Source organism: Molossus molossus, unplaced genomic scaffold, assembly GCF_014108415.1.
Source record: "Molossus molossus isolate mMolMol1 unplaced genomic scaffold, mMolMol1.p scaffold_m16_p_16, whole genome shotgun sequence".
NCBI classification, from domain to species: domain Eukaryota; kingdom Metazoa; phylum Chordata; class Mammalia; order Chiroptera; family Molossidae; genus Molossus; species Molossus molossus.
In genome coordinates, this window is record NW_023425351.1 from 1884578 (window position 1) to 1897784 (window position 13207).

At 47.7% G+C, this 13207-nt stretch overlaps 1 protein-coding gene across 2 annotated transcripts in view; it reads left to right on the forward strand.

Annotated features, from left to right (window-relative positions):
* The window catches only part of RALYL (RALY RNA binding protein like), a 255020-nt gene that overhangs the window by 104626 nt on the left and 137187 nt on the right, over positions 1 to 13207 (forward strand). The window contains exon 1 of one of the 2 annotated variants that reach the window (XM_036264056.1): positions 2725 to 2835. The exons of the other annotated variant lie outside the window; for it this stretch is intronic. Within the exon in view, the coding sequence (XP_036119949.1) occupies positions 2799 to 2835 (37 nt within the window). The 5' untranslated portion in view covers positions 2725 to 2798. Of the gene's footprint in view, positions 1 to 2724; positions 2836 to 13207 lie in introns of those variants that run through there. 2 annotated transcript variants of the gene reach the window in all.

The window sequence follows — 13207 nt, forward strand, 5'->3', positions numbered from 1 at the left end:
TCAGAAATTCATGATTTCGAAGACTTACTTGAGACTAGAATGGAGGGAACCGGGGGCTCCAAGGACACAAATGAGACTTCACGGAGCCCGTGGCAGTTTACAAACAGCTCGGAGACGTTCTGAGACAGAGGAGAGGTCGCCGAGGCAGCGGCCAGCCCGCTGCGGAGCTGGGCAGGGTCTGCGGCCCCAAGCCGCCCACCTGGTTCCGGGATGCCCACCCGCCAAAGCCGAGCAAGTTGTGCAGCAGTGCTAGTTGTCAGGGAAACCTGACCCTGCACCTCAGGCCCCCGACCTCCCCAGCATGTCGCCCTGGCGCGCGAGAGGGTCACCATTCACGCAGCGCGTGGCCTCCAGCTCCTGTGTACCCTCCTCAGGAGCCATCTCTCAGCCTCAGTTTATAGAAACATAAAATGAGGACAATTATTCTAAAATGAGAATGTTGATGACCACCCATCCACCCATCATCAATCGCTTTCAGCCTTCAGTGAGTCATGGTTTTAGGTTGTGCGGCTTATTGGCCTTATGGCCTACGTAACTTTCATTTTCTATTTTATTTTTTCCATTTTTTTTGTTCAGATAGAGTGGGAGGTTGAGAGGAACAGAGAGAGAGAGAAACATCGACATGAGAGGGACACATCAACTGGCTGCCTCCCACAGGACCCCAACCAGGGCCGGGGACGAACCACAACCAAGGTATGTGCCCTTGACCAGAATCGAACCCATGACTCATTGGTCCACAGGCCGACGCTCTAACCATTGAGCAAACTGGCTCAGGCTGGGTAACTTTTATTAAGGAGCAGTTGCTTACTGGTTGTGACTTTGGTTCAGTAAATTTTTTTTTTTTTTTTTTTTTTTTAATCCTCATCCGAGGACATTTTTCCATTTTTTGTACAGACAGAGTGGGAGGGAGAGAGAGGAAGAGAGAGAGAGAGAAACATCGATGTGAAAGGGACACATCGAGTGGCCGCCACCCGCACGACCAACCAGGGCCGGGGACAAACTGCAACCGAGGTACATGCCCTTAGCGGGAACCGAACCCGGGTCTCTCTGGACCGCAGGCGGACGCTCTAACCGCTGAGCCAAACCGGCCAGGGCTGGTTCAGTACATTTAAATGATGTCCTTACACCTGTGAGTACATACCAGTTCATTCAAATCAGTGAATGCCTTCACGTTAACCATAGGAGCGAAAGATAGACGTAAAAATAACAAGTATTTGCTTTGAGTAAGAAAATAGCTTTCTCGATGAGTGTGAATTGGGCTGTTGTCTGAATTCACTGAAAAATAATCTGTGTTTGTATTGTCTCTGTAACTTCAATTTTTCTGTAAACAGTCATTTACTCCACAGATATTTGCAGAGAGCTGCTTTGTGCCGGCTCTGAACTGACCTTGGACAGACGTCTCTAGACGGGAGCGAGCCCTGTGCTCTGTCCTGACCCCAGAGGCCGGCGGGGGAGGCCAGCATGTAAATACAGGTGTTTCAGGGACTAGACAGCGCTGTGGAGACAGCTCGGGCAGGGACGGGCCAGTGGAATGGGAGGTGTTTTCTGTGTTGGTCAGAAAGTTGCTTTACTGAGCTATCCTCAGCTCACTATTGGAGAAAACCCAAGGAACACTCTTCTCATGTTTCACTTCGTGTGCAGACAGACACAGATGCCGACGAGGCCGCACAGGAAGGGACGAGCCCAGGGGCGAGTCTTCCCGAATGGTGCCGTGTGTTAGTCAGAGGTCAAGGAAACTGGACAGCCCTGCTAACACCCGTGGAGGTGCCGTTCTTGAGGTCGATGATCATGAAATGTAGTTGTCACTTAAGTATGAAAATGTTCTCAATTGCTAAAAAAAAATCCTTCTAGGAAGGAGCCTTGTGGGGCCCCGAGTTCCCCAGCGGAAGGGATGTTGGCCAGGAGACATCTCCTTGCGTGACCAGGAAGTCGTCACTGGTGCAGAAACCCTTCTGGTCTTAAGTAGGAGGTGCACCTCAGATGCTGGACTTGCCCACACAGGAGATTTGAAATCATGTGCTTTGGGGGGCTGGGGGGGCCCAGAGGACGACAGGGAGACAGCTCGGGGCAGTCCAGGGGCGGCAGCGTGGGAAATGGGCTGATCAGGGATGCCCCCGTACTGGGAAACAGGTCTGAGGACTCCGAGGAGGCCTCTCTCAGGAGGGGACAGCGTGCCAGCCCCAGAGGGCACCCGTGAGCTGAGACCTCACTGTGCCTCCTCGATGAGACCAGGTGCCAGGAGAACATGTCCTTCCCGCTGTGCCTGACCAGCACCCTGTCCAGAGAGTAGACAATACTGAGTGACCACCGCCTTGATGAGGGAGCAGGCAGAGTGCAGGGGCTCAGGGACAGGAAGAACGGAGCGGACATTTTAAATAACACACAAACCGAAATATTCTGGAGCAGCTCAAAGACTCGGGCACATCTGGAAACGGCAGACGAAGCGTTTAGATTTCAGATCTGGAGGTTCCGGGTCGCGTGTTCTTGCCAAGCCTGCGACTCTGTCCTTCCTGCGACTCGGCTTCCAGCACAGGGCCGGGCTGGTGCCCAGGGTGAGGGAGCCCCTGGTGCCAGAGGGCAGCGGTCAGGGGAGCACGGTTGGCTCCGGCAGACCTGCCTTCGGTGGCGCGGTGACGGCGGTGGCGTCCCCTGTGGCTCCACGAGAATGGTATCACCCTGGCTCGTGCGCCCGCCGCTGCCCTGTCAGTGACGGCAGCCCTCCCGCCAGCAGGAGCCCAGCCGGCTCTTTGTCTGCGTGGGCACAGCAGTCACCCCGCAGAAAGTGGGATTTCCTCAGCATGACCATGTACAGGAGCAAACGCAGACATCAGAGGTGTAAGTACACTGGGACCCAACTTTTCGGGAGACGGTGGGAGAGACAGACGTGATCTGTTGGGAGACTGACCGTGACTCCTTCAGAGATTTCCTGGGAGTAGAAAAGATACCGTAGCTTTTGTCACCCTGGCCTTTGTCTCGGTGCCTGTGACATGCCCGAGAGATGTTGGGGGCGAGAGGGGGATTCGCCTGTTACTATGGAAACCATTGGAAGGGTTTACAAAATCAACAGAGAAGCAGCTCAAAGGCAATGTCCTGAGCTCACGCCCCTCATTCAGACCCGGGAGCGGGCAGTTCTCCGTCTCTGCCCCTCTTGCTGGGACTGGCAGCTTTGTTTCCCTGGAAGTCCATCGAAAGGTTGGGGAAGTGAGCCTGAAACTTCTGTTTATTCATCCGATTTCAACCATAACTCTCAGAAGGCACGAAAGACTTCAGAACGAAGGGGAGAGAGTTCAGTGGGAATATGTAACAGGATGTTCCTTGTTGCCAAACTCTCGGTCCGGGGATATTTGTGACATAATTCACCACAGGTAGCATTTAAAGGGTTAAGAGGAGTCCCTTGCAATCAACCCCAAAGGGGCTGGTTCTGACAGAAAAGGGCCGTGACAATGTGGCCAAGCGTCCAAAACGAGGGTGGTTGCAGACGGAGTGCCACTTGGATTTAGCTGAAATCAGTCCCCTGATTCAGAGTTTTGGGGCTGGCGCTGCCCCTGGAGTGACAGGCTCCCGCCCCCACCTGTCTCCAGGGAGCCCTGCTCTGGTGTCCAGGGTGAAGGCTGCCCGTTGAGCCAGTGGCCCTCAGGACTGTGACCGCTGCCTTAGACAGGTAACTTGTTCCGTTGTCCACACCGACACTCCTAATGCTCCTCTGCTGTCTTGGGGTTTTCAAATACTGAAAACCCAGAAACAAACACAGAAAACCCCATCAGCAGCAATTGCTCTCTCACAGGCCAGAAGGTGACGGGCATACAGTATTGACAGTGTGATCATGCATTATTCTCTGGTCCATCGTCACCACATTTCTCTTGTTCCAAGAAGTTTTACGCTCCACGGAGCGCTCCGCGGGCCGGGACCGCAGTGCATTTCAGAGCCGGTTCCTCTCCACGCCGTTCTCTTGTGATTGAGAGACAGCACATGAGAGCGGCGACTTCTTCTTGTAAACATGGTTGGCACAAAGCCGATGAGTCTGCGGCTGATTATCCCTTTGTGATTCCCTCCTGCAAGGAGGGATGTAAGCGCTGCACGCTTGTGAGCCTCCGCGCCCTGCTGCTCCATGCCTTGCAACCCCTCGCTTTCTTCCACGCGGGCGCCCGTCGCCTGCACACACGGCGAAGGCAAGAGCCACAGGAAAAGGGTGCTGAGTGTTTCTCCCTCAAATGTGCTCCCTGACGTCTGCAGTTAAGCAGCAGAAAGAAACTGTGAATTGCATGAGGCAGGTATGAAGATGTATAATTATGCAGCCAGGACACAGGGGGTGCACCGAGTGGTTTAGATTTTTAAAATTCAGTGTGTTACTTACCTGTGTCTGTTGGCTGTATTGTTCTGCATTAACTGTTCTACAGTCTAAAATACTGGAGAACAGGAATATTGCAAAATGAAACTAGTGAGAACCCTTAGCAATAAAAGCAAATGGAATCCTTAACTTAACTGTGAATTTGCAAACGTGGGAGGCAATGCGATTGTTTGCTATCCGATGGGCACATCATAACATCGGAATTATTCTTTCACTGAAACCCAGTGCATTTCCATTTTAAATCGTGTGTTTTATGTGTGCTTTGATCATGTGAGGACATAAACTAAGCTGGAGGCGATGGTAAGCCAATTAAAGCAATAATCGCACGCTTCGAGTCCGATGTGGGGGAAGGAAGGAAGCGTCCTTATGATTGTCTTCAAAATCACAGAAGTACATAAATAAACTGTTTCATTTCCTCATGCAGCAAAGATTTCATATCATACCCTCCAGTGAACATCATGTAACTTTCTTGGAACCTGACGAGAGTAGCAGGCTTGCCTGGAGCCGCCCCGGGTTTGACCAGGGCAGCAAAAATACACTTGTAAACGATGTTTTAAAATACAAATTGCGTGAAACCGTTGAGAATTCCTGTGGGACTTTGGGATCCATTCCTCCTTTCTAGGCTGGTTATTTGTAGTTCCCGGGGGGGGCCACGCTGAGGAAGATGACCCGCCAGTGCTCGCTCAGACGGCAGCCCTCCTGGGCGCAGCGGCGCGCAGCCGCCAGTCAGACACAGCGGGGCCATCAGAAGCCTTCGCCTGTGTCGGACGCTGCGTTCAGCAGAGCCAAACAGGTAGAAGCCACTTTGGGGAACTGTGGGGTGTGGAAAGCTGTTTTTACAAATTAGGTTGAGGTGGAATCACCATTCACACGACTTTTTCCTTTGGAGTTTCAATACGGAATTTTTTTCACACATATTACACAGTTCTATTTATTAAAGTGTGTAGTTTACGTCTAAGCTGCCAGAAACCCACCCAGTGCGCAAAGCAAGGCTTACCTACGACTGCCCTTGCTGAAATCCCACCGACCTTGAGAAAACGCACGTTTGCCTTTTGAGAATGCCAGAGATACATTCTTCAAGATGAATAGGTTTTTGGAATACGTGTTTGGAGAAACATGCGGTAGGACCCATATGACATTAGATGTAGATTTTTGAAAACCCTACACTCCCCGTTCCACAGCAGAGGAAACGGTGCCCCTCGTTTTCGGGGTAACATGTTACCTCCTCTTACTAAGTAGGGGCAGATGTTGCTTTGGGATTGCTAGTGTTGTGGGGGTAGTGCATGAGATCCCTGAGGAACGTGACTGCCGGCTGCCTCGCCCTGCGGGCCCGGCCAGTGGCTGGCGGCTCTGCGGCTGCAGTTTCTTCTCCTGCACAGAGGTTTCCTGGAGCATCTTCCCTCTCTCAGCCTCAGCATGTCCACAACACAGTTTGCATCATGTGATTCTTCTCCTCAAAGACATCGAATGGTTCCCATTGCCTAGACGGGGCTGGGCTCACCTGCTCATACCCACGTGCCTGTGTTGATTGCAAGGGGCCCTAGAATCCACCAGAGTGTTAATCATGGCCTATGTCATGGTAAAAGTATATCTATGCATATATACCCAGTGTATCACATGCACATATAGACATACTAAGTATTGTTTCTAAAGTGGTATGTTTGCCCTGGCCAGTTTGGCTCAGTGGTTAGAGCGTTGGCCCGCAGACCAGAGAGACCCGGGTTTGGTTCCCGCTACGGGCACGTACCTCAGTTGCGGTTGGTCCCCAGCCCTGGTTGGGGTTGTGTGAGTGGCAGCCAGTCGATGTGTCTCTCTCACATCGATGTTTCTCTCTTTCTTCCTCTCTCCCTCCCTCCCACTCTATCTGATGATGAATGCAAAAATGTCCTCGGGTGAGGATAAAAAATAATAATAAAAAAATAAAGTGGTATGTTTAATTAACGAACCATAAAAGGATACTAAATTTATAAACTTTTTATGCCATATAATTTATCTTATTAAAATCATATCATATTGGATATAATTGTGTTTCAATGTTTAAAGAGAAGTGTTCTCATAGACCCAAATGTTGGGAAGTCACGGGACTGGAAAACGAAACACAGACACGACATCACGTCACAGGAGGCCGCAGCTTTGCACTTGCTGCTCACTCTCCCTCGCAGCCTGTGCTCTGGGCGGGGCGGGCTGCGGTGCCCCGGCTGCCCGGCCGCTCCTGCTGACAGGCCGCCTTCGCCAGCCCCTCGTGGGTGGAAATCGTCGCTGGTCAAGGTGTCACTCAAATGCCACCTCTTTACGAATGTCTCTCCTGTTTCCAAGTCAACTTTCTCTTTCTCTTCCCCCCTTTCAGATCATTATGTTTTGCTCACACTTTCTGTGTTTCTGTCTTGTACATCGAAATGCATTTGCTTATTCCACTGAGATCTAATTTTTCTTTCGTGTGAGGTACCTTTTATTCTTGCTTGATGTATTCTCAGAGCATAATATAGCTCTTTGGCCATAACAATCCATACCTGTCTAATGAAGTTTAGTCATATGAAGAAATATTTATTGATCACCTATTATATTACTTTCTAGGCACGGCTCTGGGGCAATATACAAAACAAAGTTTTACTGGGGAAAGGACAATGAAATGCAAATAAAGGTATAATATGCCATGTGATGCTAAGTTCTATGGAGGAAAATAAACCAAGCAAGAAGGAAAGAGCATTTGGGAAGGTGGAGTGGGGAATTGCTATTTCTGTAGGGTAGACAGGAAAAGCCACTGTGATTAAGGTGACATTTGATCAGATACCCAAAGGAAATGAGGGAGCAAGCTCTGCTTCTTCCTGGATAGTTCTAGTCATACACAGCATGTGCAAAGTCCCTGGGGTACTTGGGATATTGGAGGGCACAGAGGAGACAACAAGCAGAGTTCATGGAAAGATCTGAGCTCAAAAGTCATCGGGGCATCGGATGGATAGAGTAAGACAATTAAATAGAACAATATATTTTATTTGTAACTGAGTTCAGATATAATATGTATCTACTAACTTTTAAGAAATATTATACTTCTAAGTGATTCATGAAATAGTTTTATTACAATGAAAATAATAAGAGTGATGTTTTAAAACCATTAGACTTTATACCAGTCAAGGCATCCAATCATCAATGAAAGAGGATCGAACTGGGTCATCCAGAGCCTGAAAGATATGATTTAAACAAGAATATTTTCTGATTTATCTTGTTATAGTCTTGGTATATTCATCTGCCCTCTCTTTAAAAAATGTTGCTATTCCTGGCCAGTCTGGCTCAGTGGTTGAGCGTCGACCCTGCACCAAGAGGTCGCCAGTTCGATTCCCGGTCAGGACACATGCCCAGGTTGTGGGCCTGATGCCCAGAGGGGGGCGTGCAGGAGGCGGCCAGTCGATGTTCTCCTTCATTGATGTTTCTATCTCTCTTTCCCTCTCCCTCCCTCTCTCTCTAAAATCAATAAAGAAAAAAATAATAAAAAAATCTTGCCTTGAGAAATAAATAAATTTACCGTTTGGTGGGACGTTGTCCGGGTCCTCAGGCGTTGGCAGGAGGGAGCTCGGCAGCCATTCTCAGTGGCGTGGAGCTGGTATGTCAGCAGCCACAGTGGGCACTGGCTTCGCCTTCTGGGGTTCCTGGGACAGACGCTGTCACATCCATCTCCACGACCACCCTCAGTCGTCTATGAATCTGTATGGAGGTGTGTTTTGAAATTAATACAAGTTGGATAGCAAAGATGAAAATGGGTTATTGTTCAGAACAAATATTTATGTTGCTAGCATATGTCGTTGTGAGGATGAAGTAAACATCACTCCGCAGTCCCTCGTCAGGTCACGCTCAGCTGTTGGTGTTATTTATTACAGAGCCAGTTGAACAGCCATGTGATCTAAGTTCAAAATGTTCTTTAAGTTTACACTAAAGAAATTATTTGAGCCTTGGCCGGTTTGGATCAGTGGTTAGAGTGTTGGCCGAGGACCAAAGAGTCGCGGGTTCGATTCTGGTCAAGGGCACATATCTCAGTTGCGGTTCATCCCCGGCCCTGGTTGGGTTGTGCCAGTCGATGTGTCTCTCTCATGTTGATGTTTCTCTCTCTCTCTCTCTCTCTCTCTCTCTCTCTCTCTCTCTCTCTCTCATGTTGATGTTTCTCTCTCTCTCTCTCTCTCCTTTCCACTCTGTCTGAAAATAAATGGAAAAATATCCTCGGGGAGGATTTAAAAAAAATAATTTGAGGCTTAATAGGTAATGGGCTCTGGAGGCCACTATTAAATTTCATCTTTGATTTTTCTGTTATGAGTGCTTGTTGGGAGTTCTGGTCTGACATCAGAAATTTCTTGTCTTTTCCCCTCAAATTCCTGACATGAAGTCTGTAACTGTGTAGATGGAGAAAGTGAAATGTTACGTTTTTCTCCGTGACTCACGTAGCACAGAGAGAATCAGGACGGTCCGCTGAGCACGCTCCATGGGGCGTCGCCGCAGTTCGGCCGCGGAGACGGAGGGTGCACGTCGGTCTCTCCTGCTCCTTCCCGGGCTGTGTCCAGGCCCCGCCTGCGCCTGAATGTGCCTGCAGGAACACTTTTCTTCTCTCCCTCCCACAATTCTTCTACTTCACAGTGCTCCCCATTGCCCAAGGTCACTTTTGTAGAAGGTGACCATGTGGACATTTTCTTTCAACTTGGCTCTCATGCACCACACGCTCATTTCGTTCTTCTCTTCTGAGAGTCCTTAGACCTGCACAGACACCTTGGTGTGGATGCTGCCCTACCCCCGCTGTTCAGACCCATGCTTTCTGCAGAACGGCATTTACTCGCAAGAAGGTTACAGTTAAAATGATAAGGGTTTGTATTTACTGAGAACACGTATAAATGTGAAGCAGCTAGACTGTTAGCAAAATCAGACTGGTGTACAAGTAGACTTCAATGTACGTTTTTAAATCCTGCCATGGATGCAGAGATTTTCACATGGCGATAAGGCAGGGGACCATTCAGATCACTGGTGGAGAGGGACGCGGTAGGAAGGAGTCTTGGGAGTCGAACGTGTCCGGCCTTGGGAGGCCTGAGACGCAACTTTCTCAAAGGTTGTGACCTGTTGTCACTATGCTCTTTTGGACAGTCTACCTATTTGATTGAGCTGTGCTAAATTATCATCTTTGTAAGTCAAAATTAGCAGCTTCATGTGTTGAATCTAAATACTAGCTATCACAGAAGTCGGCGCAAGGCAGAGCACGCAGGCAAACACCCATTGCGCCGACGCTAGCTGGCATTCAACGTCAAGGGCTTGACCACACTCTTTCATTAATTTAACTGTTTGTTGAACATGACTAAGGTTCAGAGCTCTTGATTATGTGCTGCACTGTTATCCACACCGTATTTTATTTTATACTCCCACTATCAATGTATACATGTTCACTGCATTGCACACTAAAAAATTGTCAAGGGCATTTATAGTTAAACAGGGGATGAGCACTTGATGTCTGAAAGACTTTAATTAATTAAGGGAATGTACTCGCTGTTGTTCTTTGGGGCATGTAAGGTTACACCAGTCACAGAGAGTGCATCCGGACTTGTCAACAGAGGCTGATCACAGGACTTGTTAGCAGCTCACCTTCTAACTGAGGTGAAGACCAGCGGAGCTTCGGGAATTGCCTGCCTCCCACCGGACTTGAGATGGTCGTTGTGAAATGTGAATTCTAATTTTCATGATTTTATTATTAGAACTTTGCATTCATCCAAATGGAAAGTGAGACAACTGTGAATGGATTAATAGTGGTATAAACTTGACAGAAATAACATTTGACAGCTCTTGAATTCTGCTAGATGTCACTTAAAGCATTTTGGGGCGTGCGACAGGGACGTGTGTGGCGGACGGTCATGGAACACATGAGAGCAGCCAGAGCAAGCTGTGACACTCCCATTTCAACATGTTACTCACGAGCTTCACATCCGCTCTCCAGGAACCAAACACCAAGTCACATTAACACGTGTATTTTGGCCCAAGTGAAAGGGTCAGCTTAGATGTCCCTTGAGGAAACAAAGAAATTAACTTTAAAAGTCAAAATATAGCCCGACCCGTGTGGCTCAGGGGTTGAGCGTCAACCCTGCACCAAGAGGTCCTGGTTCGATTCCCGGTCAGGGCACGTGCCCAGGTTGTGGGCCCGATCCCGGGGGGAGAGGGGTGTGCAGGAGGCGGCCGATCGATGTTCTCTCTCCTCGATGTTTCCATCTCTCTCTCCCTCTCCCTTCCTCTCTCTCTAAAATCAATATAAAAAAATTTGTTTTAAGGTCAAAATATGTTGTTTGCCCAATATTCCTGTTCTTTGAATCATATAAAAGCAGAAGAGCTGTCCTGAGGAAGACGCTCACCTGCACAGATGCACAGGAGCTGAGCCCGTGCACGCGTTTGCCTGGTGTGGGGCCTGTCTGCACAGCGCTGAGGGTCCCAGAGCCTGGCGAAGCAGCGTGCTTGGCCGAGCCTTGGTGTTCAGATTGCGTTGTTATCTCTCCTGATCTAAACAGCTAAACTGTGCGCCGTGACCTTTGATTTATTTTCCTTTTTGTAGTTATTGATTTTCTTGGCATTATTTTCTGAATTGCACTCATTCTGACTATGGACTTTCTGATACTTTTAGTTACATGGGGCTACATTAGATATGCATTAATACTGGCTCAAGGTCTTAATGGTCTCTTATCATTGCCATTAATTATATTATCTCTAGAACTTCTTTTGTGTTGAAAATAAAGATAAAATCCACATCTATTTTCTTAACCTCCTTATAGAGAGTGTGGCTCATGTTTCTGTGACATTTGTGCCTTAGGCTGCTTAACATTGGGAAGTGTTATATTTTATTTTATATGATTCTTTTGACCCTCGTGAACTTGAAACTGCCTTAGAAGACCAGCTGGATGTATTTCCTTAAACAAACACATATTGTTCTTCAAATTGCTAGTATCTGTCTTCTTAATGGGCTCCACGGGCAATGGGAATCTCGACTTTGAAGTCACCTCTGCAGGGTTCCAGTGAATGTCTACTTCCTACCTTTGGTCCTCCGGAATTTGAACAGTATCTTTCAACTCAAGTTTGTTTCTGAGTGTACAGCACATCGTCATAACTTAATCCTTTCCCTGTACTCTCAGATTATAACCTTTTTGTTATTCTATTTCATATGATCATTAAATGGAACGTAACATAAGATAGCAAACATATTTGACACCTGTCAATGCACACAGGATACCTGGGACGTTTAGTTCCAGCACATATATAGTGTCAGTAATTAATGAGGGTCTGGTTCATAATTAAACAATACATTTACACAAAATCAGAGAAGATTTCTTTTTAATTGAAGTACAAAGACAGTTTCATTTGCTTTGGTTTCTTTGTTTCTTTGTTTGCTTTTCATTCTGGCTTTGTTAAGGTAACAAGAGAACAATGGTCACTTGAGTTTTATAAGTGGTCATACAGTGTTTCTCCACACCCAGTGGGTCCTCCCAGAGCTATTTGTAGGAAGCGAGCCCTTCTCTAACAGAGATGATGCTCTCAGCTTGGATGACTGGGCACAGTCCCCCAAGGCTGCAGCAGGTTTCTCAGTGTGTCTGTTTATCTGCTGTTAGACAGAAATAGTTTTCAGTTTATTTTACAAAGCCCAAGCTAGATATGGGGAGGGGATTCTATTTGAACAGACATAAAAAATTCATTTGAAATGGAAAAAAAAACAGATTATTTAAATGTCTGCTTTAAAAATATTCCTTGTTATTTGGCTATTTAAGAAAGAAGTTAAGCCCTGGCCGGTTTGGTTCAGCGGTTAGAGCATCAGCCCACGGACCAATGAGTCGCAAGTTGGATTTCGGTCAAGGGCACGTACCTCAGTTGCTGTTTGTCCCCGGCCCTGGTCAGGGTTGTGCGAGTGGAAACCAGTCGATGTTTCTCTCTCATGTCGATGTTTCTCTCTCTCTCCCTCCCACTCTATCTGAAGATAAATAGAAGGGGAAAAAAGAAAGAAGTTAATAAGCAAGCACAGAGATAAGATATGAGAAGCTGTGTCATAGAAATCCCAGATGTTTGCTGCTGGGGTTTTCTTTGGGGTCCATGAAAATGGGTTTGTACAACTAGCCAGTCCTTGTATACTAAACCCACATGTCCTTCAGGTTAGAGACACTCAGAGGAGGCCACTATCATTAGGAACACCAAGCCTCCTCCATTACTGCCGAGAGTCAAGTCAGTCATCACAGTCGTTTGCCACGTGCTTCGAGGCCAGTTGAGTAAGTCCTGCCTTGTTTCTCTGGGTTAAAGGAGCAAATGGCTGGGATCCCACCCCTCAGTCAGGTGCCCACATGATTAATTTCACACGTCAACTTAGAAATAGCTGTTGTAATGTTCTGTTTCCTAACACATGTTCTAAATATTGTCATTCAGTGTAATCACTCAGTTAGGTCAGTGTCACTTCATTTCGGGGCCAGGATCATGGCATCTGGAGACGCACACGGCTTGAGGCAATGCTGACCGTCTGTCTATTCGTCTTTGTGACTAAAGTGCCAGCCCCTGGGGCAGGTGGACACTTGGAACAGGACTTTCTACTGGACAAGTTTTACACCTTGCTATAGCTTTTCAGGTGCTTAATAAGAGTGCAGCTTTATAACAAGGGCCTGCCAGGGCGCAGCCATGTGGCGATGAAGTTAGGTTCAGGTGCTGCCTACGCTGTCACGTACAGCCGGCCGTCGCTACGAGACTCTGTGCTGTTCCACAACACGGTGTGATTGAAGGAAAATTATAAACTTCTATGTGTATTTGTCATGACTAACACTCATAGCCTTCCTTTGGTTCTTGTGTCTTGGATATTTTATTATCTTCCTTCTAGAA